This window comes from Polypterus senegalus, chromosome 11 (genome assembly GCF_016835505.1).
Source record: "Polypterus senegalus isolate Bchr_013 chromosome 11, ASM1683550v1, whole genome shotgun sequence".
Lineage (NCBI taxonomy): Eukaryota > Metazoa > Chordata > Cladistia > Polypteriformes > Polypteridae > Polypterus > Polypterus senegalus.
This window is the reverse complement of record NC_053164.1, coordinates 38,937,432-38,964,062: the sequence shown is the minus strand read 5'-3', so window position 1 is coordinate 38,964,062 and position 26,631 is coordinate 38,937,432. Positions and strand designations below refer to the sequence as shown.

Below are 26,631 nucleotides of genomic sequence, written 5' to 3'. Positions count from 1 at the left end.
AGGAGCAACTAGCTCTCCACTTATCTTGGATCCTTTAAAATATTGTGTATACATCTTGAAATATTAGTTTTAAATGTTTATTAGTAGACAGAAAAGTAAAGGACTAATGAGTACAAACCTTTTCTGGTCCAAAAGGAAAAAACAGGTTTTCAGAAAAGTGAAATCTACCATGTGAAGAGGATTTATCCTGGAAATATAAAAGCACCAACAAGTCCATAATTAAATACCAAGTTTCATTATCAGCAAAGACTGGCTTCTAATTGGGAATCTGGTTTGAATGGAAGTCTGTAGTCACTATGGACCTCCATGACTGTAATTGAGAACCACTAAAGTTTAAACCATCTGCTTGTGATAGTTTTCTGATATCATGAATGTTTTAATAAATACTTAAGTTTATTTCAAATGAAGAAAAACATTTTTGTTTATTCCCAGTACTCAAACTGCACTCTATTTTTTTTATTTTTTTTTTTTAAATGCGTAGGCCTAAATTTGAATGTTTTTGTTCATTACAATTCTGTTTAACTTCATGTGTCTCCGTATTTATAGGCTTGGGGTTTGAGTAAGGGTAATTGCACCATGTCTTCAGTGATGTGTATTATGTAGTATGGTTCCAGATATTAAGTACCATTGACCCAGCTACTAAATCAGTCCTTTTTTTTTTTATAGATGTATAGAAAGATTAGCAAAATGTTTTAGCTTTCATTTGAATTCTAAATTACCTGCCACATGAGGTTTTTTTTTCAGAATTTATTTTAAATTGATTTGTCCTGAAAACCAACTTGACGATTGTTTTTCTGCAGAGGTTGGAAGGTTTTGTGGAGGCAGAATTCAATGATGGAATGACTGTTCCTATATCGTTGATAAGGGATAATTTTGGAGGCACTGACCCTGTCCAGTCAGGCATGTTTATACAGACCAATGCTGTTTGCGCTCAGCCAGAGCTTTCAGATCTCACTGGTCCACCAATGATGCTGAGAAGATGCATTTTACCTACTTATATAATTCAACTACAGCCTAACAGAAATCTGGTAAGAATGTACGCAATCTTTACCAGAGTGAGAGACTGAGTGAATAGTCATAAATTGAACTTGACCGGATACTAATGTGGTGACTGAAGTTACTGGCGTGATACAGAATTGTGTATTAACAATCATAATTTCATACTTTGCATTACTGTGATTAACAAAACTGCTTTTTGTTACTTACTCTGGCAACATATTTGGGAATGATGAAAAGCTAGTAACTTCTGAAATTAGTGTATATCTAAATCTTTTTGTTTTTATTTGCTTAAATTGGTTTGCCTTGTTAATGTGCTTCTTCTGGAGTATTTTTCCCCTTTTTTTTTTTTAAGTAAACATTATTTTTAGAGCTAGTTTACTGATACAATTTTTTTCACTATCTCGGGTTCAATCAATTGAATGTAATTTTCAGCTTGAAAAGAATCCTACTTGTATAGTTACAGTATATCTACTCTTGACTAAAAGCTGTAGACTTGAGACTTCCCAGTGGCTCATATACTTTCAATGAATTTAACGTGTCAAATTTACCAAAATTTAAACTAGAGTATTCCCCAAACTATTTAAATAAAGAGTTGTTCGCCGAAATATCTAGGATATTTTTAAATGGTTAATCGTCAATTAAACTTGCCCGAACTTGGACTTTGTTTGCATGTGTGGAGGGATATCTTTTAATTTGTCTTCTTTCTTTTTAGAGACCGTGTGGATTAAGTGAGCGCAAGAAGGGATATAACTGAATGAACATCCACTTTAAACCTGAACTAAAAAGATGCAGAGTATTCAATAAAGTGCAACTAATTTAAGTTTATTTACAGTATATTAATAAATTGTGTTCAATATGGTCTTTGAGGTCTTCATTTGCTGTAAGAGTTGACTTGTATTAAAGATGGGCAAAAGCTTTTTTGTATAACATATGCAATATTTTAATTTCCTCCGCTTAATGCAAAACTCAAGCTGAATGATTTCGAAAACTATGTATTTCCACCATTAAGCAGTAGGGGGTGTCAAACCATGAAGCATTTCTAGGCTTTTGAGAGCTGTTAGCTGGGTACGTAGGAGTTATAGTGGGTGTGAGATTTAAGTCAAATGGGGAGTTGGATGGGAAGACACTTTAATCAAGGCAAAACGCCAGTGTAAAGTCCATTCTAACATTACCGTCAACTCTGAAGAATTGCTTCGATAAAGTCGCACAATAAATTGTAGTCGGCTTGGTGTAAGCTCCTCGCAGGCGTGGCAGGTACAGTAGCAACCACACTAGCGATGATGAGGAAGCAAGACGGACAATCGTGACAGTAAACCAATGGGAGTGTGCAAGTTGGGACGGAGTGACCAGGCTAACAATCAGCAGCACACCGGTTCCATTATTTCAATTGCATCGATTGAATTGGAGTTGGATAATGAAGGCGGTACTGTAGGTAAGCCGTCAATAAACGTGTGTTGTTGGTTTTTTTTTTTAATTATGCCGTTACGTTTGATTTTCTTCTGTATGCTTAAAATCGAGCACCGTATAAAATGAGATGGTGTGTGAATTTTTTAGTCCTTGGTAATGAAAGTCTTTTTATTATTAAACAATAATATGCCAGTGCTTTGTTGATTGCTCTTTAGATTTATAATGCCATTGCTGGTAATGGGGGAGTGGGGGGCGTACAAAGTGCCACTGCTTTTCGGCCAGTAGGAACGTTGTTGTTACGTTATTCTTTGTCTCAATTGGCGTGAACGCCAGAAGGCTTTATTTTATTTCTTATCACTAGTCCTTTCTTACACCACTGTAAATTGCAAACGTGAAATGCCATCGTTCAAGAGGCATGTTTTGTACGCTTTCTATTTTAATGGAAGCCAAGTTTAAATTACCCGTACATCAATGATCTATCTTATCAAATGGCTAAAAATGGAAAATTCGTGTGTAATTGTCCAACATTTATGAAAGTGAAATTTTTGTGAAGCGATAAGCATACAAAATGTATTACAAACCGTATGTTAAATTTTTACGGAAAGGAATGTTGTCAGTATTCGTCGTTTTATTTTCGATGGGCTACTTACGTTGAGACGCAGACATTTATAATGCTGTAGTGCTAAATTGTTTCATTTCTGAAACATTTCGAATGTTAAATGTAGATAATAGAGATGCATTTGTGTATTAGCATAACTATACATATTAATTCTGTGACATTGTGATTGTTTTGTATAATAGTTATTTATGTCCGAATTGGAGCGACCGTTCGAATATGATTTTAGCATTTGATTTATTGGATTCTGGGGCCTGCAGAACCTTAATGGACAGAGACAAGCCTCCTCGATTGGGGAGCCTAAAGCGGCAGCACGTAAATCTTGGGCGTTTCGCCTATAAATTACAAATGTATTAATTTATTTGCCGACAGCAAACCGTATGTTGAATTGGGTCTGTGCTAGCTCACCGCTGCAGATGCGGCTTGTTACCATAGCATCCGAGAGGATGAGGGGGCGATCAGAGCTGTGAGAGGCATGCGTGGGGGTTGAAAGGTTCCAATAGTTCTTGTCTAAATTTTTTTTTTCTTTTTAATATAATATTGTAAATACGTGAACGTACAGCATTTTTGCCAGTATTGTACTGTTGGTCATTTCTCGTTGCAATTTATAATATTTTTACAAATACTTGGCTTATTTTCCCTTATCGTTCGAATGTTATGTTTAATTTTCTTTTTATGGGTATTTTCCCTTTCTATGTGATTCAACAAATTGCTGTAAAGAAAGATTACAGGACCCTAGTTAAATATTTCGTTTAAAACTGACTGGGAATTGGAGCAAACATCAACAAATAACGTACACATTCCATGACTGTTTTATTGACCTATCAGAAAAGAAGCCAGATCGTCTGCTGAATGATTTTCTTCTTGATTTGCAGTGTAAGAAAACAATATATTTGTTCTACAATTTGACTTGCTTGTATGAAAGCATCTTTCTATTTTTATGTACTAAAGTAGTAAGGATTATTTGGTAAGAAAACCAATTCTCTACTTTAACTAGTTGTTCCATTTTGGTTATAGGAACAGAAAATGTATTTGCTAGAGCAGAAGGTTGCCTTTCCTGTCTTCACAAAAGTTATTGTATCTTAAGAACAGCATAGTGTGAAAACACTAGGGAATTAGTCTACAATGAGCCTCATAAGTGGCCCAAACACACACAAGGAAAGGGGGCAAATAACATGGTTGGCACTTTGCACCATAATTAATCCCATAGCAGCAGCCATATGGGCCTCCTTACTCAATTCTGAATCTTACACAGCTTGGCTTCATTTTTGCATGTTAGATCTTCATTGCTAGCTGTGTCAGACTAATTACAGAGGGTCTAATTTTACGTGTACATGTTCCTTGATTTGTTTTAGAAAAAATTACATATCCTATACTTTTTTCAGGATTTCATTTCTAAATTTTGCTTTATGCTGCTACAAGTGTAATTTCCTCAGTTCCATCTTAATCATATTGCATTGAGTATTATTACTCGCATCGAATCACCTACCACCCTATTATCCTGTTTTAAATATTTATCACACTCTTTAGCTTCTGTTTTCGGATCTATTTCATATACTATTTTTAATTTGGAAATTTTATCAAATTACTTTCACATTTCTAAGAATGGCATAATATGTATATGCATGTGTGTATGTGTGTACATATATCTACTGTATGTATAGTGAATAGCGTATGTAATAGTGTAACAATTGGAGCCTTGATATATCATTATGGTGACTGAATAGGCAACTTTATACTTTGCAATCAACGACAGACACTAGACTACACTGTTAGCACCAACTGTTTGCTCTAAAAACCTTTTTTTTGGGGTGTTAGGTATTGGATGTTCTGCCTTTGTCTCCATACATGTACAGTGTTTAATGAGTACTCTACCTTTAAATAACACTTAATTCAAGAGGTTGCAAATATTCCCACTGAGAGCTGGGAGCTCAGTACTGCATCCCTTGTGTCTTGTTTGTCTTCACAACTGAATATGTCAATTGGTTTCGGGGTGGGAGGGGGACTGAAGAGTAAAATGGGTTTGTTTTCATAACACTTCATTTCTGACTCTGTAAATAGGACATGGTGGTCTTAACATAAGGCCGATTACAACTGCTCTCTCTATTGCTATAGCTTTGTCTTAAAAAAATTTACATCCCTTGTCCTAAAGCTGTAGATGTGGGTCATTGTGCACATTGGGGGCACAGACTGGAACATCTGTTCCTGTTAAGCTATTTACATATCCCATATTCCACGTTTCAAACTCAAATTTTCACTTTCTAAAATGGTCCAAAGAGTTTGCCAAGTCTCAATAAATCTAAATCCTATATGCCCAATACATTAAACTTTGTTCTCTCCCAAAGACATTTTCTAGCTGACATATATGGGAGTTGACCTGGAGGTAGTAGCTGATGGCAAGGGAAGTTCACCACAGGCATCATCATGCTGGAGAACATGCGCAATGCCTAGTAACTTAATCAGCACTCGCTCTGTCTGCATTCGGCAAGCTGCCAATATTAATGGACCACAGGGTGTGGCATGAAGTATGTTAGCCTCTCTGATCCTGTAAGCATCAGATTTGCGGAGGGAGAGAAAGCACCACGTTTAAAAGCAGAGCACAGATAACTGTTTCTGTTTTATTCTTTTCCTTGTAGGGTTTTCCACTGAACAAAGATGAGGTATCAGCTTGGCCTCTGAATGGGCTTCCAATCCTGCTTCTTGCATCCCAAGAGAAAGCTACTCAGCTAGGCGGCAGCTGATCTCTCTGTATGCTGCAGCTGTCATCTTCCAGAACTTTAATATAAACGGAAACCAAAAAAAAAAGCCTCAAGACTCGGTCGTAGGAGGGGGGTGCCTTGCACAAATCAATTTTTGGAGAGCTGATCATTGCTTATTTTCATCGAGCTGGGTGAGGAGAGAATTTCCACACAATTTATAGTTGCTTGTGTTTGTGTCTTATTTTTTCCTTTTTTGTCCACACACCGGCCTCCCAGTCAGTTGCAAATCCTATACTGCTGTCTTTTATTCCAAGTTGCTGATATCTACTTCACATTTGCCAAAGACCGTTATAATACAGGGCTCGGCTGAAACAGACATTTGTAAGGCTGTCTAATTCATGACTGAGCTCAAAGTCGAGTACCGTGCCTCAGAAGAAGCTGTTTCTGCCAGCCCTGTCCCCAGGTGACGATGTGTAGGTCACATGGCATTTGTCGTGTAACTTCTCTGTGGTAACCGGAGAGTAATGCTTAGGAAGAGAAACGTGTAGCAGTGTGTGGTGCACTCTTTATCTTATTATGGCATTTACTAGACTCTTGTTACAAAAAGAAAAAGTGCAGCACTATTGAAGTTTAATTACTTTATTCACTTGTTACATAATTTTTATTTTGCTTTTGGGAACCTCACAACCCTTTCCCAAGACTGACATTTAGTACTAGGGTGTTGTAGCGTGTTAGCCATTATGAATGTAGTGAAAAGTCAAGCAAAATGACACCTTTTATTGGCTAATTGAAAAGATTACAATATGCAAGTTTTCGACGCAACTCGGGCTCCTTGTTCAGGGAAGATGTAATAATTACATCTTATGACATCTTGCCTTGTCATAAGGGGCTTGAGTTGTCTCGAAAACTTGCATATTGTAATCTTTTCAATTAGCCAATAAAAGGTGTCATTTTGCTTGACTTTTCACCAAGACTGACATTTAATTTTAACAAATGAATCCTTTAATTAGGATTGTCTAATTTGTAGGGAATATTTACCTTTTGGTTTAAAGAATAATTCTATTATTTTTTCTTTCTTGTTCTGCCTGAATATAATGATCATGTTTTAAGACAAAATGACAGAATTCCCCATTACCTCTGATGACCGTGACCTGTTAATTAGTGATCAGTAGTTTGAAGAAGAGATCTGTAATGCAATCATCCTCACCACTGTTGGGCTGGGATTGTTCTGCCATGAGTCAATACGTATTTTGAGCAAGTCGTCAGGATCATGTTTCTTCGTATAGATCCAAAGTTCAATACTTTAGTTGTCCTTAGAGATTTGTTCAATGATAACAAATACCTCGTTGTTAGATTTGGAAAGGAGGTGCTAAGCATGAAAGTCAAATGGCCCTTTCATACGTTTCCATATAGGCTTTTTGTGGGACTAGAATTACCCATTAGAGTCCAAACACCTTGAGGCAACACTGCACTAACCAAAATATTGTAAGCATTTCGTTACTGTCACTTGCAAATAATCTCGCCAAGCATTAGGGGAGAAACTTAGTCGATAATAAATAAAATGAATCACTTTGATTTTGGACGTAGAGAGAGAGCTTGATCTGATTGTAACATGGGGGTTTGAGGCCAACAGGGTTTCTTTATGACATTTAATGAGCAAATATTTAATAAATACTTTTGACTGTAGGGGATATCATAAAAGCATGTCCAAGCAAAAATTCAATACAAAACAGGTACAAAATGTATATTATAAGGTATATTCTCAAATACTGAGCTTCTGGAAAAGGCCTGCAACTGTATTGTCCAATTGTAAAACCAGAAACTGAATTTGTAAAAGAACATATTGACATAAAATAAAAATACAAGTTACACTTTACACAAACAATGCATCTGAGGCCCACCAGGGTGCCATTCTCATTCAATGCTATAATGTGAAGGTAACACGAGTGACATTTAAATACAGAAAACTGAAGTTCTTTTGCAGTAAGGTTTGCCCTTCTAGGGAATGAGTGAAATCTCCTTGGGCCATTCTTTATATGTGGCCGTGAATGTTTTGGATTGCAGGATGCCACTTTGATATAGTATTTAGTTTAGGACTTTGTAGAGGTGTAGCATTGACATCTCGGGTCATAAAGTTGTTCAGAGACTTACAGGCAGCATTCGTTTTCTGAATCTGTTTATTGCAATGAAAGGTATGGAGCACGGAGCCTATGATAGTATGATTTGCCATAAGGATGGAACCAGCCCTGAATGAGATGTTAGTTGATTGCAATACACCCACAGTCAATCTTTCAAGGCCAATTTTAGGACTGCCAAAAAAATAAATGTTTTTGGAATGTTAAAGGAATGCAAAGTATCTGGAGAAAAACAAATGCAAGAAGTGCTAACACTTTTACTACCATGCCACCATTTTCTCAGCTTTAGTTCTTTACATGTACACAATTGTCAAATTAAAAATAATATACCAGAAAAAGGTCTTGATGGAGTTATCTGCTTTAGATAAATGTAACATGCTGTCACATGGTAGATGCAGGGAGCAGCGTTTGTCAAAAACAGCTCCTCTATTTCTTCGGTAACTTACATACAGTGAAGGTAGATGTTCCTACAGCTGTTTGAGAAGGTTTGTAGAGTTAAGTGCTGTCACTGATTTAGCTGCTGTTATTTAAATAAATTGGAGTGTTTTTGTTGTGGAGCAGTTATGTTTTCCTCTGACTCTTTGACTGCATGCAGTGTTAAGCAGATTATGCACACTTTTCTTCAGAAGATGCCTTCTAGCTTTCAAGTATGTTAACTGTCAATGTTGTACCGTTATTGTAAACTTGATTTGTGTAATAGGTGGTCATACGGGAAATGAAAAGTCTTCATTCCAAGTCAAGCAAGTAATTTAGATTAAACATTACCAGACTTATAGTTTGCATTAAAAAGCAGCAGGTATTGAAGCTACCAACATTTTAAGTTCCTGACCATCACAGAGTGAGAGGGCGACTGTAGCTGATCCCATCTGTGCTCTGATCATGGCAGATTTTGATTTTCCCCCATTATCTGAAAGTCAAAAAGTGCCAGCAGCAGTGTAGTCTTAGCAAGAATTGGCTCTCAAAGCATCGATGCACATAATCCTTTTCAGTGTCACAGAGTGTCAATGAACATCATATTTGAAGTAGAGATGGAGAGTTATTAAAACAAATATCCAGCTGGAGAGTATAGGTTAAGTAAGCTTTAAGCAGAATAGAGAAGTGTCGAAAGGAGCTTTATTTGGAGATGAAGCAAAAGGACTGCAGCCACAAAGTTCATGGTGTGTATGTCTGTTTTATCCATAGGAAACAAAATGGTATTAATGGACAGCTCCATGGCTATGTGAGAATCTGCTACACTGCCATTGTGCACCTTTTTTGAAATGACTTTAGTAATATTTTAAGGGACTTCATTTTTAGAATGAACCAATTTGTTGTCAACTTGAGGAAAGGAAAGATTTATTCTGCTAATATCAAAATTGTACTGCGCAGCTGTTACTTTTAATATGTTTTGCCTTTTACCTGTACACTCTCGGTTAAACCATGCTAACACTTTACAGAAGGCAACCTAACCGAGCAGAGCGCTGGATATTAGTGCACTGGCATGTGTTGTGTTCATATAGATATATTATACAAACAACGCTTAATCTTTTATGGTATTTTGGCTTATTAAATTCCAGTTGTTTCATCAGTGTTGGTGACATTTTCTCTTGCAGTAATCTCGGTGGCACAGTGGATAGCATTTTTGTCTTCTAACTCAGAAGTCCCCAATTCTGCGCAACTACAAGCAACTCTTAATTTGTGCCTGTGTGAATGAGGGTGCATCATTGAGTGTCTTGAGAGAGTCCTTGTTTTGGATAAAATGAGTGATGAAATGGATGAATAGATATACGAGTAATTAAAAATGTAGAAATGATATCTCTGTTGGTTAGAGAAGGGACTGGAGTAAAATAGCCTCCCTTTTGTGGCAGTTGGTCGCATGCTCTTTCTGACACAGGCATTGGGTACTATCAGTAGCATGCAGGGTGCTTGACTGTAACAGTTTGGCACTGCAAGCTGGGCGCCAGAGATAATTCTGAAACTCGATCTGAATATGGGGGTGGGGATGGATGGATTTTTACAGGCTTCCCACACAAAAGGGTGGAGAAATGATAAACTCCTCATTCAGTCTTCTGCTTATTTTGCTACTAAAAGTTATTTGAATTTTGTTTTAATGTACAGAAAAGAAGAGCCCAGCTTTATCCAGCAATTCATGTATTTTCTTGAAATGTTTAACACCATTTTGAAGTGCACCTCATTCTCTGATCTTCACCATATGTATGTCTAAATATAAATCTTTTTTAGCTTTGAGTGTGTATGCTGCGCCATATTCACTAATACCAAAAATGACATTTTGATGCAGTGCCTGTGGTTTAGCGTTTATTCGGTTTTATAACAGTTGTTATGCACCCCAAGTATTTGTCAGTCATTTTGGATAACCGATCTGTCAAATAAATAAATAGGTTAATGTAAATATAGAGTGCTGTCTTCTCAGTAGCATACACCGGTGGAGAGGGTGTTTCAGGACAATAAGATCATTAATTTTTGCTATCAACCATACAGAATATGAGTTGTACAAAGAAGCCAAACTCTGCACAGAAACAAATACACAAGAAAACGTACTACACCCCAGAGGAAGGCCTCATCTGGGTCACCATGCCACTGCCCAGATTAGAAGTTTGAGAAGAACGAAACAGTAAGAGACAAACAGCTGAGTGTAGCCATGTAATAAGATCTACCTCTACTAGAATATTATAGCTATCCAGGAATTTACATGATGATAATCACCTGTGAAAGAAAAGGTCTTTTATTATATAAATGGTGTACATACCCTGTACATTTGTAAAAATTCACTACTGAATATACATTGTACAGTTTAGCTAACATTTATTGCATAAATGTAATCGTAAATTAAAGTATTGCATTTTTTTTTAAATCTAATATAATCTAAATATAACCAAATAAAGTTTGGTTATATCATGATATTGTTAATTTTTTTTGGATTTATAGTTTCATTATAATAATAGCAGTTGTGAGTAGTAGTTATGGATGTAGTGGTTTCCAACTCACTACTTTACGACCGCTTCAGATTTATGTTCTGCTCAGAGTTGTATTGTCACATGTACAATGAAATTCTTACCATCATATCTGGCAAACATTCAACATATGTTGTCCACTTTCGTTGGGCATGATCACCTATTGGTGTTTTTCTTTTTCTTTCTTCCATGCAGCTGTTCATTGATTGTGTTAAGACATTGCAGTATATTCTGGTGATGTGTTGGCCGTATGCGGTTACTTCCTGAGCAAATACAGTATGTTGTGATTCTGTGCTTGCCTGCATCATTCTGGCAGGCTTTTAATTCTGGCACAGTTTCTGGATGTGTGCTTTTAAGATTTGTAAGTAATTGTAGGTGTTTAAAGAAAACCACAGTGAGCTGCAAAATTGCTCCTTGTCACCCAAACCGAGTCACTTCCACTCCCCTTCTCCGTGTTTATCCATTGCTTGTCCTTATTTAAGATTTATCACAAATTTAAAAAAATTCCATAAATAATACATGTATAACAAGCAAAAAGCAGAATCGCATTATTATCCATCAGATCAAAGCAACCTTCCCTGTATGATTGCAATGATGAAAATAAGGATTTTTTTTTTTTTTTTACAAATAATTTTAGACTTTTAAATTAGGCAGAGACAGTTTAATGATATTTATGAATGATTAAAAAGTATGAATAATTTTACTGCTTTCATGATATTGGATGAATTGTTTTGATCTTTCTTTATAATGTCTCTTTTAGTAGTACAGTATGTCAAATGTTCTTATTATGTCACTTTCTACGCAAAGTAAAAATCCAGTGTGGCCAGCTGTTTATGTAAAGGTTTCCTTGTTGTCTTCAAATGATTGCAAGAGAGATGTTTAATATTTAACTCTTCCATTCTTTATACTTTTGATTGCTGATTTACTCCATTTAGGAAAAGTCAATTGAATGTGCATTTCATGAAACATTTGCCATCATTATCCAATATTTAAGAATAAGGGGGATGTGCAGGACTGCAGTAACTACAGGGGAATAAAATTGTTGAGCCACAGCATGAAGTTGTGGGATAGAGTAGTGGAAGCTCGGTTAAGAAGTGAAGTGATGATAAGTGAGCAGCAGTATGGTTTCATGCCAAGAACGAGCACCACAGATGCAATGTTTGCTCTGAGGATGTTGATGGAGAAGTTTATAGAAGGCCAGAAGGAGTTGCATTGCGTCTTTGTGGACCTGAAGAAAGCATATGACAGGGTGCCTCAAGAGGAGCTGTGGTATTGTATGAGGAAGTCGGGAGTGGCAGAGAAGTATGTAAGAGTTGTACAGGATATGTACAAGGGACGTGTGACCATGGTGAGGTCTACGGTAGGAGTGATGGATGCTTTCAACGTGGAGGTGGGATTACATCAGGGATCAGCTCTGAGCCCTTTATTATTTGCAACGGTGATGGACAGGTTGACAGATGAGATTAAACAAGAGTCCCCGTGGACTATGATGTTTGCTGATGGCATTGTGATCTGTAGCGACAGTAGGGAGCAGGTTAAGGAGACCCTGCAGAGGTGGAGAAATGCTCTAGAGAGGAAAGGAAAGAAGGTCAGTAGGAACAAGACAGAATACATGTGTGTAAATGAGAGGGAGATCAGTGGAATGGTGATGATGCAAGGAGTAGAGCTTGGTGAAGGTGGAGGAGTTTAAATACTTGGGATCAACAGAACAGAGTAATGGGGATTGTAGAAGAGAGGTGAAAATGAGAGTGCAGGCAGGGTGAAATGGGTGGAGAAGAGTGTCAAGAGTGATTTGTGACAGACAGGTATCGGCAAGAGTGAAAGGGAAGGTCTACAGGACGGTAGTGAGACCAGCTATGTTATATGGGTTGGAGACGGTGGCACTGACCAGAAAGCAGGAGACAGAGCTGGAGGTGGCAGAGTTAAAGACGCTAATATGCACAAGGTGTGACGAGAAAGGATAGGATTAGAAATGAGTACATTAGAGGGTCAGCTCAAGTTGGATGGTTGGGAGACAAAGTCAGAGAGGCGAGATTGCATTGGTTTGGACGTGTGCAGAGGAGCGATGCGGGGTATATTGGGAGAAGGATGCTAAGGATAGAGCTGCCAGGGAAGAGGAAAAGGGGAAGGCCTAAGCGAAGATTTATGGATGTGGTGAGGGAGGACATGCAGATGATGGGTGTAACAGAACAAGATGCAGAGGACAGAAAGATATGGAAGAAGATGATCTGCTGTGGCAACCCCTAACAGGAGCAGCCGAAGAAAGAGTAAGATCTTAAGAATTAAGCAGCCATACCACATGCACTTCAGAACAGGTCACCCACCTGAAGCTAAGCATGGCTGCTGGAGGAGGTACTGGAGAGGCCATCAGAGGGCACACACCCTCATGTCTGTGTGTGGATCCCAATGCCCCATTGCAGTGACGGGGAAGCTGTGCTATAAAAATGGTGCCATTCTTTGGATGGAATGTAAAACCAATGTCCTGACTCTTTGTGGTCTTAAAAGATACCTGGACAACAGTGGGGTGTATCCTGATGTCCTCAATACATTGTCCCTCCCAGTCTACCGTCAATCCCCCCACCCAACCACAAACTGCGCATTCTGGGCCCTGATCATCCCCATTTCTTGACAGGCTTACTGTTTCTAACCACTTCACCGCTTAATAGCTAATGTGTGGTGAGCAAAATGGTGCGGGAATGGCTTTCGTTGTCATCCAGATGAATGCTACGTGTCCCAATGTCTATTTAAAGTTCTTTGAGCTGTGAGAAAAGCCTGATATAAATGTAAAAAGTTATCATTTTATAAAAATATTTACAGTGATTTCTTTTTCACAAAAGGCACACACTTGCATGGGTCTAATTAATGTCCAAATACAGTACACATTGCAGATGTACAGAGGTATAGACAGAGTGTGGGAGTGTTTGGATTCAAGAGAAGAAGGGTCTGAGTTTATTGAGTTGTTTTTTGTTTAATCTTTTTTGAATGCTAATAAAAATATTATATTACCAATTAACCAGTTAAATATTGTTTTTATATATATATATATATATATATAGTGAACGTTACCCTGACACAGACAGGCAGACATGTTGTAATCCACCACCACACGTTTATTTACAACTATTATTTACCATTCAAAGTGCACACAAACCCCTTCAAGTCCCCCAAAGTCTTGGCCACACAATGCCTTCTTCTTTGGGTTGTCTCCTACTCTCTCTCGTTTCTGACCTTGTCCTTCTTCCACCCGACTCCAGCCTCGAATGAAGGGAGGCGGCCCCTTTTATCCACACCCGGATGTGCTCCAGGTGCTCCCTGGCAATCACCCGACACGCCCCTGTGTGGTGGAAGTGCCAGCTGTCCTCCTGGAAGCACTCCGGGTGTCCCTGCTTCTCTTCCGCCCCAGCACTTCTTGGTGTGGCGGAAGTGCTGAGGTCCAGGGCTCTCAAGGCATCGGGGCACCCCCTGGCGGTGACTACGGGCTCCTACAGGGTTGGGCTTCCAAGTCCTTAACCTGTGGCCCCCAAAACAACCAGGGTGGCAGCCCCCACGTGATCCCAAGTGGGTGCACACCCTCTTCCAGTCCCTCAAGGTGTCCCAGCCAGGTCGTCGCCACTGGCACCTCTGACAAAAAATATATATATATATACTGCTCAAAAGAATTAAAGGAACACTTTTTAATCAGAGTATAGCATAAAGTCAATGAAACTTATGGGATATTAATCTGGTCAGTTAAGTAGCAGAGTGGGTTGTTAATCAGTTTCAGCTGCTTTGGTGTTAATGAAATTAACAACAGGTGCACTAGAGGGGCAACAATGAGATGACCCCCAAAACAGGAATGGTTTAACAGGTGGAGGCCACTGACATTTTTCCCTCCTCATCTTTTCTGACTGTTTCTTCACTAGTTTTGCATTTGGCTACAGTCAGTGTCACTACTGGTAGCATGAGGCGATACCTGGACCCTACAGAGGTTGCACAGGTAGTCCAACTTCTCCAGGATGGCACATCAATACGTGTCATTGCCAGAAGGTTTGCTGTGTCTTCTAGGACAGTCTCAAGGGCATGGAGGAGATTCTAGGAGACAAGCAGTTACTCTAGGAGAGCTGGAGAGGGCCATAGAAGGTCCATAACCCATCAGCAGGACCAGTATCTGCTCCTTTGGGCAAGGAGGAACAGGATGAGCACTGCCAGAGCCCTACAAAATGACCTCCAGCAGGCCACTGGTGTGAATGTCTCTGACCAAACAACCAGAAAGACTTCATGAGGGTGACCCAAGGGCCCCATGTCCTCTAATGGGCCCTAAGCTCACTGCCCAGCAGCATGCAGATCGATTGGCATTCGCCATAGAATACCAGAATTGGCAGCTGCACCGCTGGTGCCCTGTGCTTTTTACAGATGAGAGCAGGTTCACCCTGAGCATGTGACAGAAGTGAAAGGGTCTGGAGAAGCCATGGAGAACATTATGCTGCCTGTAACATCATTCAGCATGAGCAGTTTGGTGGTGGGTTAATAATTGTCTGGGGAGTCATATCCATGGAGGGTCACACAGACCGCTACAGGCTTGACAAAGGCACCTTGGCTGCCATTAGGTATCAGGATGAAATCCTTGGACCCATTGTCAGACCCTATGCTGGTACAGTGGCTCCTGGTGCACAACAATTCCTGGCCTCATGTGGCGAGAGTATGCAGGCAGTTCCTGGGGGATGAAGGAATTGATACCATTGACTGGCCACCACACTTTCCTGACATAAATCCAATAGAACACCTCTGGGACATTATGTTTTGGTCCATCCAATGCCACCAGGTTGCACCTCAGACTGTCCAGGAGCTCAGTGATGCCCTGGTCCAGATCTGAGAGGAGATCCCCCACAACACCTTCTGTCATCTCATTAGAAGCATGCACCGATGTTGTCAGGCATGTATACAAGAACACAGGGGCCATACAAAGTGCTGCGTACAATTTTGAGTTGCTGCAATTAAATTTTGGCAAAATGGACTAGCATGCCACATAATTTTTTTCACTCTGATTTTTGGGACGTTTTTGAATTCAGGGCTCTGTAGGTTGATCATTTTCATTTCCATCAAACGATGTGGCATCCTTTCGTTCCTAACACATTACCCAGTCTATATCAGTATACATATCCAGGAGGATTTCTTTTTCCCATTGAGATCTGATGTGTTTTCAAAGTGTTCCTTTAATTTTTTTGAGCAGTTTATATATATATATATATATATATATATATATATATATATATATATATATATATACACACACACACATACACTAGTGGGCTTGCCCCCTGCTCGCTTCGTCAATCTCCTTGTCTGCGCTATGTACCAGCTACTTCGTGTCTCTGCTGCTCGTGTTGTGAAGAGGCGGACTGAACACACTCCAAGGACATGTGGTTGCTCCTCTGAAACCCACTCTTAAACGGTGATACAATGGGAAACAAATGCAGCTTTTTTTTTTTTTACCACCTCTGCGCTCGATCAGCTGCTGGCTTGCTGCACTTCAAACATTTAAAAGCCTGTACAGCAGCTGTCCTACTCTTTGTCTTTTATTTTCGGCACCAGGCGTGGTTAAATCTCTTGGCACAAAGTCTTGTCTCATGGGACGCAAGTTCTTGATATTTGTTAGTTTATAATTTAAAAACGGAATAAGAATCTGAAAATCTGACAACATCACATTAAAGTTCAACAAACTCTGGTTTTAAAATAAGCCCAATTTAAAGTGTGACAGAAAACGTGACCTAAAAAGTCAAATAAAATCGTTGCCCAAAAATGCTGCCCTTTTAGGCTTAGGATTTTATATATATAATATATATATATATATATATATATATATATATATAAGCATATTTATTAATCAAAATGTATATAGCAAAATTAGGAGGGGGTGGTGGTGGGGATATATATATATATATATTATATAAATATAAACTTCATGGTATTTAAACTGGATTAGCCAAATGATGTTGGATGAGGAATTTAATGATAAAGTGATGCAGCATATGAAATATTTTCTGTGACACTCTCCATTGAACAAAAGTATTTATTTATTTTTAATTAGTAGAGAAAGTCCCCTCCTGATTATACTAGAGTGCATTGGGGAATTTTTCCATCTAAGTAAGAAATGATGCTGAACTAACAGTGTAGTGAAGTTCATATACTCAACATACAGCTTACTAAGCATCTTATTTTTCAGCCAGAATTTTTAGCGTTTTTTTCCCCCTGTTTTGATGGTGTGACATTTATTAAAAAAATAAATATACCCAACACAGCAGTGAAAGAAGACCAGCACTCACATTTGAAGACCCCCTAATTAAGTACTGTACATGCCCATTAAATAGTAAGGCAAACAAATCATCTGCATTAGAGTGTGATTTTCTTTTTTTTTTGCAGTTGCTTTAACAGCTGTCACATTCAGATTTAAAGTAGTAAATACGTCTGATAAGCTAGTATGAGTGAAAATTGTTGTAAAGATCCTCCAGTCACCTGTTATTCTGAATGGAATGAAACATTTTTGAGAATAGTTCTTACTTTTAATGTATATTGTTGAACATTCCCTATTACTAATACTGCTGTTTTTTATTCATAATAGGGTCATTGTTCTTGGAGGATTTGTATGCCTTTACTAATTTAAGGAAATGAACATCCTCAGTGTAATAACCTACATATCTGATACACCAGTAACAGCAAAATAGAAATGAAAACAGTTGTATATATAAGTACAGTATCATTTTTTTTTTCTTCTCCATAGTTCTACACTGGATCAGTGGTGGATTGTTGTCATATTTTTAGTCCTTGGTGTTGCCTGAACACTTTAATGTATGTCATCTTTGCCAAACTTTATTATTCTCAATATAGTTTAAGAAGTTTGGATTCCTCTTTCTGGTGAATATTTAGCATTTGTTGAAGTAAATATTCAGTACTCGTGACAGTAAGACTGTTGAAAATTTTGGCCACCCTTTTTAATTTTTAAAAATATTTGCTGTTCTGGGTAATTGTGTGGATCTCAGTACTGCTCATACATTTTAATTTTTTTTTTTAATTTTGTGTTCTTTTCTATGTTCTATATGCTTAATACAATTTGCTTAGTGTTTAAGTTTAACCTATTTAAAAAGTTCTTAAAATTTTATAGCACAATCCATTACTAGTCTATTGTATGGAGCCCCCCTGGACATACCTATACTCTTGTGGAAACAATTTAGATTCATTGACATCTGGATTTATTTATTTTTTTTTCCAAGTGTTGTTTTACTAAATTGCTTAACTGTTTTGTGCTTTTCTAGGGCTGTGCAATGCATTATAAACTGCTCAAAAAATTAAACACCACTTTTGAATCAGAGTATAGCATCAAGTGAATGAATCTTCTGGGCTATTGATCTGGTCAGTTAAGTAGCAGAGGGGGCTGTTAATCAGTTTCAGCTGCTTTGGTGTTAATGAAATTAACAAGAGGGGCAACAATGAGACGACCCCCAAACCAGGAATGGTTTAACAGGTGGAGGCCACTGCCATTTTTCCCTCCTCATCTTTTCTGACTGTTTTTTCACTAGTTTCCTCTAGTGGGCCCTGTGCTCACTGCCTGGCACTGTGGACCTCGATTGGCATTTACCCAAAAATACCAGAATTGGCAGGTCCACCACTGGTGCCCTGTGCATTTCACAGATGAGAGCAGGTTCACCCAGAGCACATGTGAGAGACATGAAAGGGTCTGGAGAACATTATGCTGCCTGTATCATCGTTCAGCATGACCAGTTTGGTGGTGGGTCAGTGATGGTCTGGGGAGGCATATCCATGGAGGGACTGATGTGGAGAGAGTATGCAGGCAGTTCCCGGAGGATGAAGGTATTGATACCAATGACTGGCCCCCACACTTGCCTGACCTAAATCCAATAGAACACCTCTGGGACATTATGTTTCAGTCCATCTGACGCCGCCAGGTTGTACCTCAGACTGTCCAGGGGCTTAGTGGTGCCCATGTCCAGATCTGGGAGGAGATCCCCCAGGACACCATCCGTCGTCTCATTAGGAGTATTATTCTCCTCTAAGGGATGTTGTCAGGCATGTATATAAGAACATGGGGGCCAAACAAACTACTGAGTATGATTTTGAGTTGCTGCAATGAAATTTTGGCAAAATGGACTAGCCTGCTGCATCATTTTTTCACTTTGATTTTCGGAGTGTCTTTGACTTCAGCCCTCTGTAGGTTGATAATTTTCATTTCCATCAAACGACGTGGTATCCTTTCATTCCTAACACATTCCCCTGTCCCTATCAGTATTGATATCCACTTGGATTTTTGTTTCTTCTTTGAGATCTGACGTGTTTTCAAAGGGTTCCTTTAATTTTTTGAGCATTTTTTTTTTACAGCTCCTTGTGATGCACTGCTAAGGGTAATCATCATGCTTTGTTAAATACTAGCTTTGCTAGTAATTGTCATTTACCCGTGGCCTTGCAGTTAAAGGGAAACACAACAGATGGCACATAACTGTTCAAGGCACGTATTTCACCCAGTAACAGAAAACATATGCCAGTTGAAAGGGCAAAGACAATTTGTGGAGTGAATTTCCTGTCAAATATATAAGCCAGCAAAAAAAAGTTTTATCCAAAAGGTACCTCATGCGTTTGCTTCAAGCTGCAAGTTACGGTTTAATTCAGGCCAGTCACACATACTGTACAACTTTTTGGGGTATCCACTTAGTCTATTGTTTTGTTCAGCACGGCAGATGGAATACAAGAACATTGGATTTGTTTACACCTGTCTATATATCGCTTGGTTTGGGGACTTCAAGGCACATACAAAGTTTTGAATAGACTTTGTCTGCTTTTGATTTATTTGTCTGTACTATTTAACAATTACGTATAGACCAGGGGTTACAGAATAAAGTGCTAAAACATGATGCACCGTTTATTTGAATATAGAGTAAATGTTCATTGATATCACATCCTGAAATATTTTATGACTATTATTACAGTAACTGGCAGTGTGACATGGTGGTTAAGGTTCTGGACTTCAAACCCCAAGGTTGTAGGTTCAAGTCCTGCCAATAATATTCTGTGACCATGAGGAACTTCATTTATCTGCTCATTCTCCATTTGTAAAAAAATATTAAAAAAATGTAAATCGTTGTATCCCTTTAATGTTGTAAGTTGCCTTGGATAAAGCTAAGTAATAATCATAGAAACACTGCAATGCTCCCTTCAATGAGAATGACTGAGACTGTTAAGGCTGATGTTGAGGTGATTTTGTAAATTATTGTTCTGAATTATTCTTATACTGACATTTTTATTATACTGTATATTTCAGTTACTTTATTTTAATTTAGAGCATATATATTTTTTAATTGTTAAAAAAAGTCTCCAAAATGAAATGGCTCACACCTTAAATGATAACTTTAAATGTACTTGGATGGCTGTGTTTGATTTTGAACCAAGTCAATGCCTGTAGTGAGATTTCATGTTTAGATGGTAAAGTTAAGAATTATACATTAAAAAAGCAATGTGAAGCACGTGACATCCTGCACTTCAATATATGCACGTTTGTTAAAAAGCTTACAACAAACAGGTGACGCCCTCAGTCTTTTTATTCTCTTTCATAGCTAAACACAGCGGACCATCTCTCAGTCCTCTGCCAGAGGAGATGAGCAGTGATGGCCCCATTGAAGGGGTTTCCACCCCTTCTCTTTCTCCATCCCCACACAAGGAGCGGTACTTTGAGCAAATCAGCGAGGATGACCCTGAATACCTTCGCCTGCGCAACATGGCCCCACACCTAAGACAGGACTTCAACATGATGGAACAGAAGAAACGAGTATCAGTAATTCTGCAGAGTCCAGTAAGTGTGTTCTTACAAATCTTTTATTGCATATTTGAAACAGAAAAAAATGTTAGACACCTTTCTTACTGAACTACAGTATATTCTGTTTTGGAGTGGTAGGTTTCCCTTTATACTCTTCATTACGTAGACCTTAACAGAAGGGCCCAAATTCTATACTTTTACCATACTGTTGGGTACTGTCATTCAGCATTTCCCCCTTCCTTTCACATCTGTAACCTTAGGCAATTAGAGTAAAATTAGAGTACTTCAAAAGGCAGGAGAAAAAGTTATAAATGTACAGTGGGATGCAAAAGTTTGGGCTACCTTGTTAATAGTCATTATTTTCCTGTATAAATCGTTGGTTGTTACGATAAAAAATGTCAGTTAAAGATATCATATAGGAGACACACACAGTGATATTTGAGAAGTGAAATGAAGTTTATTGGATTTACAGAAAGTGTGCAATAATTGTTCAAACAAAATCAGGCAGGTGCATAAATTTGGGCACCGTTGTCATTTTATTGATTCCAAAACTTTTAGAACTAATTATTGGAACTCAAATTGGCTTGGTAAGCTCAGGGACCCCTGACCTACATACACAGGTGAATCCTATAATGAGAAAGAGTATTTAAGGGGGTCAATTGTAAGTTTCCCTCCTCCTTTAATTTTCTCTGATGAGTAGCAACATGGGGGTCACAAAACAACTCTCAAATGACCTGAAGACAAAGATTGTTCACCATCATGGTTTAGGGGAAGGATACAGAAAGCTGTCCCAGAGATTTAAGCTGTCTGTTTCCACAGTTAGGAACATACTGAGGAAATGGAAGACCACAGGCTCAGTTCAAGTTAAGGCTTGAAGTGGCAGACCAAGAAAGATTTCGGATAGACAGAAGCGACGAATGGTGAGAACAGTCAGAGTCAACCCACAGACCAGCACCAAAGACCTACAACATCATCTTGCAGCAGATGGAGTCACTGTGCATCGTTCAACCATTCGACGCACTTTACACAAGGAGATGCTGTATGCGAGAGTGATGCAGAGGAAGCCTTTTCTCCGCCCACAGCACAAACAGAGCCGCTTGAGGTCTGCTCAAGCACATTTAGACAAGCCAGCTTCATTTTGGAATAAGGTGCTGTGGACTGATGAAACTAAAATTGAGTTATTTGGGCATAACAAGGGGCGTTATGCATGGAGGAAAAAGAACACAGCATTCCAAGAAAAACACCTGCTACCTACAGTAAAATATGGTGGTGGTTCCATCATGCTGTGGGGCTGTATGGCCAGTGCAGGGACTGGGAATCTTGTCAAAGTTGAGGGACACATGGATTCCACTCAGTATCAGCAGATTATGGAGACCAATGTCCAGGAATCAGTGACAAAGCTGAAGCTGCGCCGGGGCTGAATCTTTCAACAAGACAACGACCCGAAACACTGCTCAAAATCCACTAAGGTATTCGTGCAGAGGAACAAGTACAACGTTCTGGAATGGCCATCTCAGTCCCCAGACCTGAATATAATTGAAAATCTGTGGTGTGAGTTAAAGAGAGCTGTCCATGCTCGGAAGCCATCAAACCTGAAAGAACTAGAGATGTTTTGTAAATTGGAACCTACAGGAAGCGTTTAGAGGCTGTAATTTCTGCAAAAGGCGGATCTACTAAATATTGATTTCATTTCTTTTTTGTGGTGCCCAAATTTATGCACCTGACTGATTTTGTTTGAACAATTATTGCACACTTTCTGTAAATCCAATAAACTTCATTTCACTTCTCAAATATCACTGTGTGTGTCTCCTATATGATATATTTAACTGACATTTTTTATCGTAATAACCAACGATTTATACAGGAAAATAATGACTATTAACAAGGTTGCCCAAACGTTTGCATCCCACTGTATTTATGTATTATGGATAGTAATTTGTCATCTTTAAAAATTACAAGTACAGCCATAAATAAAAGCAAATAAAACGTGGCTTTGCAAACCATATAAGGTTCTTGTGCTAAATGTGTAGTTTCAGACAGCGCTTAAGCTCATAGTTACACTTGGGTCTCTCTGGTCATCTGGTCTGCTCTCTTTTTAGCCAGCTCATTGTGTTACTCTGTACAACTTCCTTCTTCAGTGGCCTGTCCAAGTCACATCTGACAGCTTCATAAATTGAAAAATCTATATCACATTCTCCAAACTTTCTTCCTGGAGTGTGATGTCTCATAGAATGAAAAGTGTAACTACACCCCAGGTCACCTTTCCCCCTAACAAAAGGTCTTATCTGATCTGGCAAGTCGTAAATCACCCCAAGCAAGGACGGGCCCATACAGCTTCTCTATATTAACTTTCCTGCATGTTTAAATGTTTTATATATTTTATATATTTTTTAGACATTATTAATATTTTTTATACCTGTATTTAGTCTTTCAGAGAAGAGCTGGAGAGCTTGATTCAGGAGCAAATGAAGAAAGGGAACAATTCTTCCAATTTACTGGCACTTCAACAGATTGCAGACTTCATGGCCTTGCATGGTGCACCAGCCAGCCTACCTATCTACTCTTCTAGTAGGTACACAAACACACATGGCATAAAACACTTTTAGTTTTGATTTATTTCAGATGAAAATTTTTTAAACTTTTTTTCTAATTGTATAAATCTTTTCCAAGGTAAGGTACTGTATAAGATCATTTGAACAGAAACAAGTTTCTGAAACTAATCTTCTCAACTGTTGAATGGTATGCTAGTAAGATGTCTATCCATTATCCAACTCGCTATACCCTAACTACAGGGTCACAGGGGTCTGCTGGAGCCAGTCCCAGCCAACATAGGGTGCAAGGCAGGAAACGAACCCCGGGCAGGGTGCCAGCCCACCGCAGGGCACTCACACACAATTTAGAATCACCAACGCACCTAACCTGCATGTCTTTGGACTGTGAGAGGAAACCCACGCAGACATGCAAACTCCACGCAGGGAGGACCTGGGAAGCCAACCCGGGTCTCCTAACTGCGAGGCAGCAGCTCTACCCACTGCGCCACCATGCCGCCCGCTAGTAAGATGTGTGCTCCAGAAACCTATTTTACAGTTGCTAACTACAGGTGGCTTAATTTCAGGTATGAAATTAATGTTCATTTCTGGCTTTTTTTTTTCCCCCTCATCCAAGGTATGACCATGGTGACCCCCATCAATGATCTACATGGTTCTGAACCTGGGACCCTAGCAAAAGGAGAGAGACTAATGCGTTGCAAGTTAACCAGTGTTTACCGACTGCTAGACCTACATGGATGGGTTCAGTTGACTTCTGCCTATCTGACTGTGAGTGAAAATTCAGCACTGATATTTTAAGCTTCTTGGTTCAGAATGATGCATAGAATTAGGCAACCTACACCTGAGGTCAAATGGTTATTTAAAATGTGTTAAATTGATAAAGGTAAATTATAGAAAAGATATACTGGTCTTTAAATGTTTATTTTGTATGAAACAATTGTCTAGTTGATAATGTATTAGGTTGTAATGATGTCACTTAAGTTACTAATGTTTCAGATGGAAAAATATAAAAATGTTACATTATGCACTACCTATTTGGATTAAAGAGCCATATAAAATAAAAAATTAATCTGAAAAGATTTGCTATAACAAATACTAAATAGTAATAATAACACAACAACCTAGTTATTGCTATCTAAAGTTTTTTAATCATTAACTATTTATTTTATAGTGCCTTGGATTCTCAGCGGTATTAGCCCAGTTTTGTGTAGCCAGATGAAAAGTTGCATAGTCCTTTTTACTATGAATGTCCAGGATCAAAGATGTAAAGTGCCCAGTAGTCTGTTACCAGATTGAAAGGCTCTGAAGAACAAACCAGGATGGAGCATTAATAGCAACAGCCTGGTAAAGTGAGAGGTGGAAAGAGTCCACAGGGAGGAGGACAAGTGGAATACAATGCCTATAAAAAGTATTCACCCCTTTGGAAGTTTTACCTTTTATTGTTATACAATGTTGAATCTAGTCGGATTTAATTTGCCTTTTTTGAATCTGAGCATCTAATATTAAGTGAAAACAGATCTCTTCAAAATGACCTAACTTAATTACATATATAAAACAACAAGTAATTGGTTGTATTAGTATTCACCTTCTTCAAGTCAGATTTAGTAGACACACCTTTTGGCAGCCATGTCAAACCTTGAACCTGTATGCTGAGGTCTCTGTCAGCATTGCACATCAGGACACTGCCATTTTTCCCCATTCTTCTTTGAGCCCGCTCAAACTGTTGTTGAGGTTGTGTGGGAATCATGAGGGAGCAGCCATTTTCAATTCCAGCCAGAAATTCTCAAATGGATTGAAACCTCTGGACTCTGACTCACCACTCCTAGACAGTAACATTGCTGTTTTTAAGCCATTCCCATGTTGCTTTGGCTTTAGGCTTGGGGTTGCTGTCCTGGTGGAAAAAAAATCTCCCAAGGTGCAGGTTTCTTGCAAACTGCATCAGGTTTTCCTCCAGGATTTCCTTGTATTTTGCTCTGTTAATTTTACCCTTTACTCCTACAAGCTTTCCACGCTCTGCTGGTGTGTTTTTGGCAACATGCAGTCTTCAGACATGTCCTTTAGTCTGAATGCCAAATTGTACTGACCTTGGAACCTTCTTCCAGCTGACTTCAGAGTCTTCAATATGCCTTTTGCCAAACTCTAGTCAAGACGTTGTGTGTGTTTTCTTTAATATTGGCTTTCTCTTTGCAACTCTTCAACAAAGCTGTGACTGGTGAAGCACTCGGGTAACAGTTGCTGTCTTTGCAGCTTCTCCAGTCTTGGCCTTTTTAGTTTGCGACTCCTTCAGAGTTCCCATAAGTGTTTTTTTGCCTCCTTCACTAGTTATTTTTTTGCATGATCACTCATTTTTTTATGGACGCCATGCTCTACTGTAGTTGTGAGATATCGACTGTGTGATTCTGACTCACCACAAGTTAGACCTTTCAGATAAGGTGCATTAATACTACAATACCCATTGATTTCAGACAGGAAATGTCCATTGAACTAATGATGTGACTTCTAATGCCGACTGGCTGCACCAGTGGTGATTTATGTGTGATATTAAAAAAGGGTGAATACTTGTACAATGATTTATATTTAGTTTTTGTGTTTAATTTAGTCCACTTTGAATATATCTTTTTTTTTTTTCTCCTGATGAACAGAAAATACTTTAATGTCAGTGTAAAAAAGCCACTTTGATTTAACGTTGTAGAACAATAAAATGTGTAGACAATAAGGGTGCTGTTGCCCCGTGAAACCCCATAGACAGACGTCCAGGACACACATTTAACAGCACCAAGAAGAATTCTTTAATATTTTCTTCAATACAGTGCACAAAACACCACACACTCCACAATACTCCAAAACTTATACACTAATCAATAAAAACAATACAACAATCCTCCACTCCCAGCAGCTTCGTCACCCAGCCTCCCAACTCTGGCTCCGCATGCTGGGTCTCCAACAGTTCTTTATATATTCCATGACCCGGAAATGTTTCTCCTCTTCTTCCGGGTCAAACGCCACATCCTCAGGGCTTCCATCCTCATGATTCCGAAGTACTTCCAGGTTGTAAGAACAGTATGAGTCCCCAGGTCCTTTATTGGCTCCCCCTGGCGGCACCCATGGCACCCAACAGGGCTGAGAAAATGGACTCCACGTCCCATGATGCCCTGGGGAAATCTGGGGTACATTTACCATCCATGTGATCTGCCATCTAGCGTCGTGGGAGAGGCAGTGTCCTGGAAAGGCTACCCTTCTCCATTCTTCCCTTCCTGGGATGTCCCGGCTGGATTGAGCTGCCGGCCGTCTCTCACAGATGTAATAACTTGTAGTGTTTGGGGGTGGGGTTAATACTTTTTGTTTGTAATATAATATGAGAATGGATGGGATTTCAGTCTTACTTTGAATGTTAATGTAGATGAGAATAACAATACTTCCCAAAAAAGAACATGCAACAAGTAGGTTTATAAGAGTACGAAAGTTAGGATCAGTGG

The 26,631-nt window shown here is 38.9% G+C and overlaps 1 protein-coding gene across 2 annotated transcripts in view; it reads left to right on the top strand.

Annotated features, from left to right (window-relative positions):
• Nucleotides 1-2,066: 2,066 nt before the first annotated feature.
• add2 (adducin 2 (beta)) overlaps nucleotides 2,067-26,631 on the top strand; it is a 66,816-nt gene continuing 42,251 nt past the window's right edge. The window contains exons 1-5 of one of the 2 annotated variants that reach the window (XM_039768430.1): nucleotides 2,067-2,431; nucleotides 5,659-5,912; nucleotides 20,407-20,642; nucleotides 23,033-23,174; nucleotides 23,772-23,923. In XM_039768430.1, the coding sequence (XP_039624364.1) occupies nucleotides 20,448-20,642; nucleotides 23,033-23,174; nucleotides 23,772-23,923 (489 nt within the window). In that variant the 5' untranslated portion in view covers nucleotides 2,067-2,431; nucleotides 5,659-5,912; nucleotides 20,407-20,447. The remainder of the gene's footprint in view (nucleotides 2,432-5,658; nucleotides 5,913-20,406; nucleotides 20,643-23,032; nucleotides 23,175-23,771; nucleotides 23,924-26,631) is intronic. The other variant, XM_039768429.1, reaches the window with a different exon arrangement.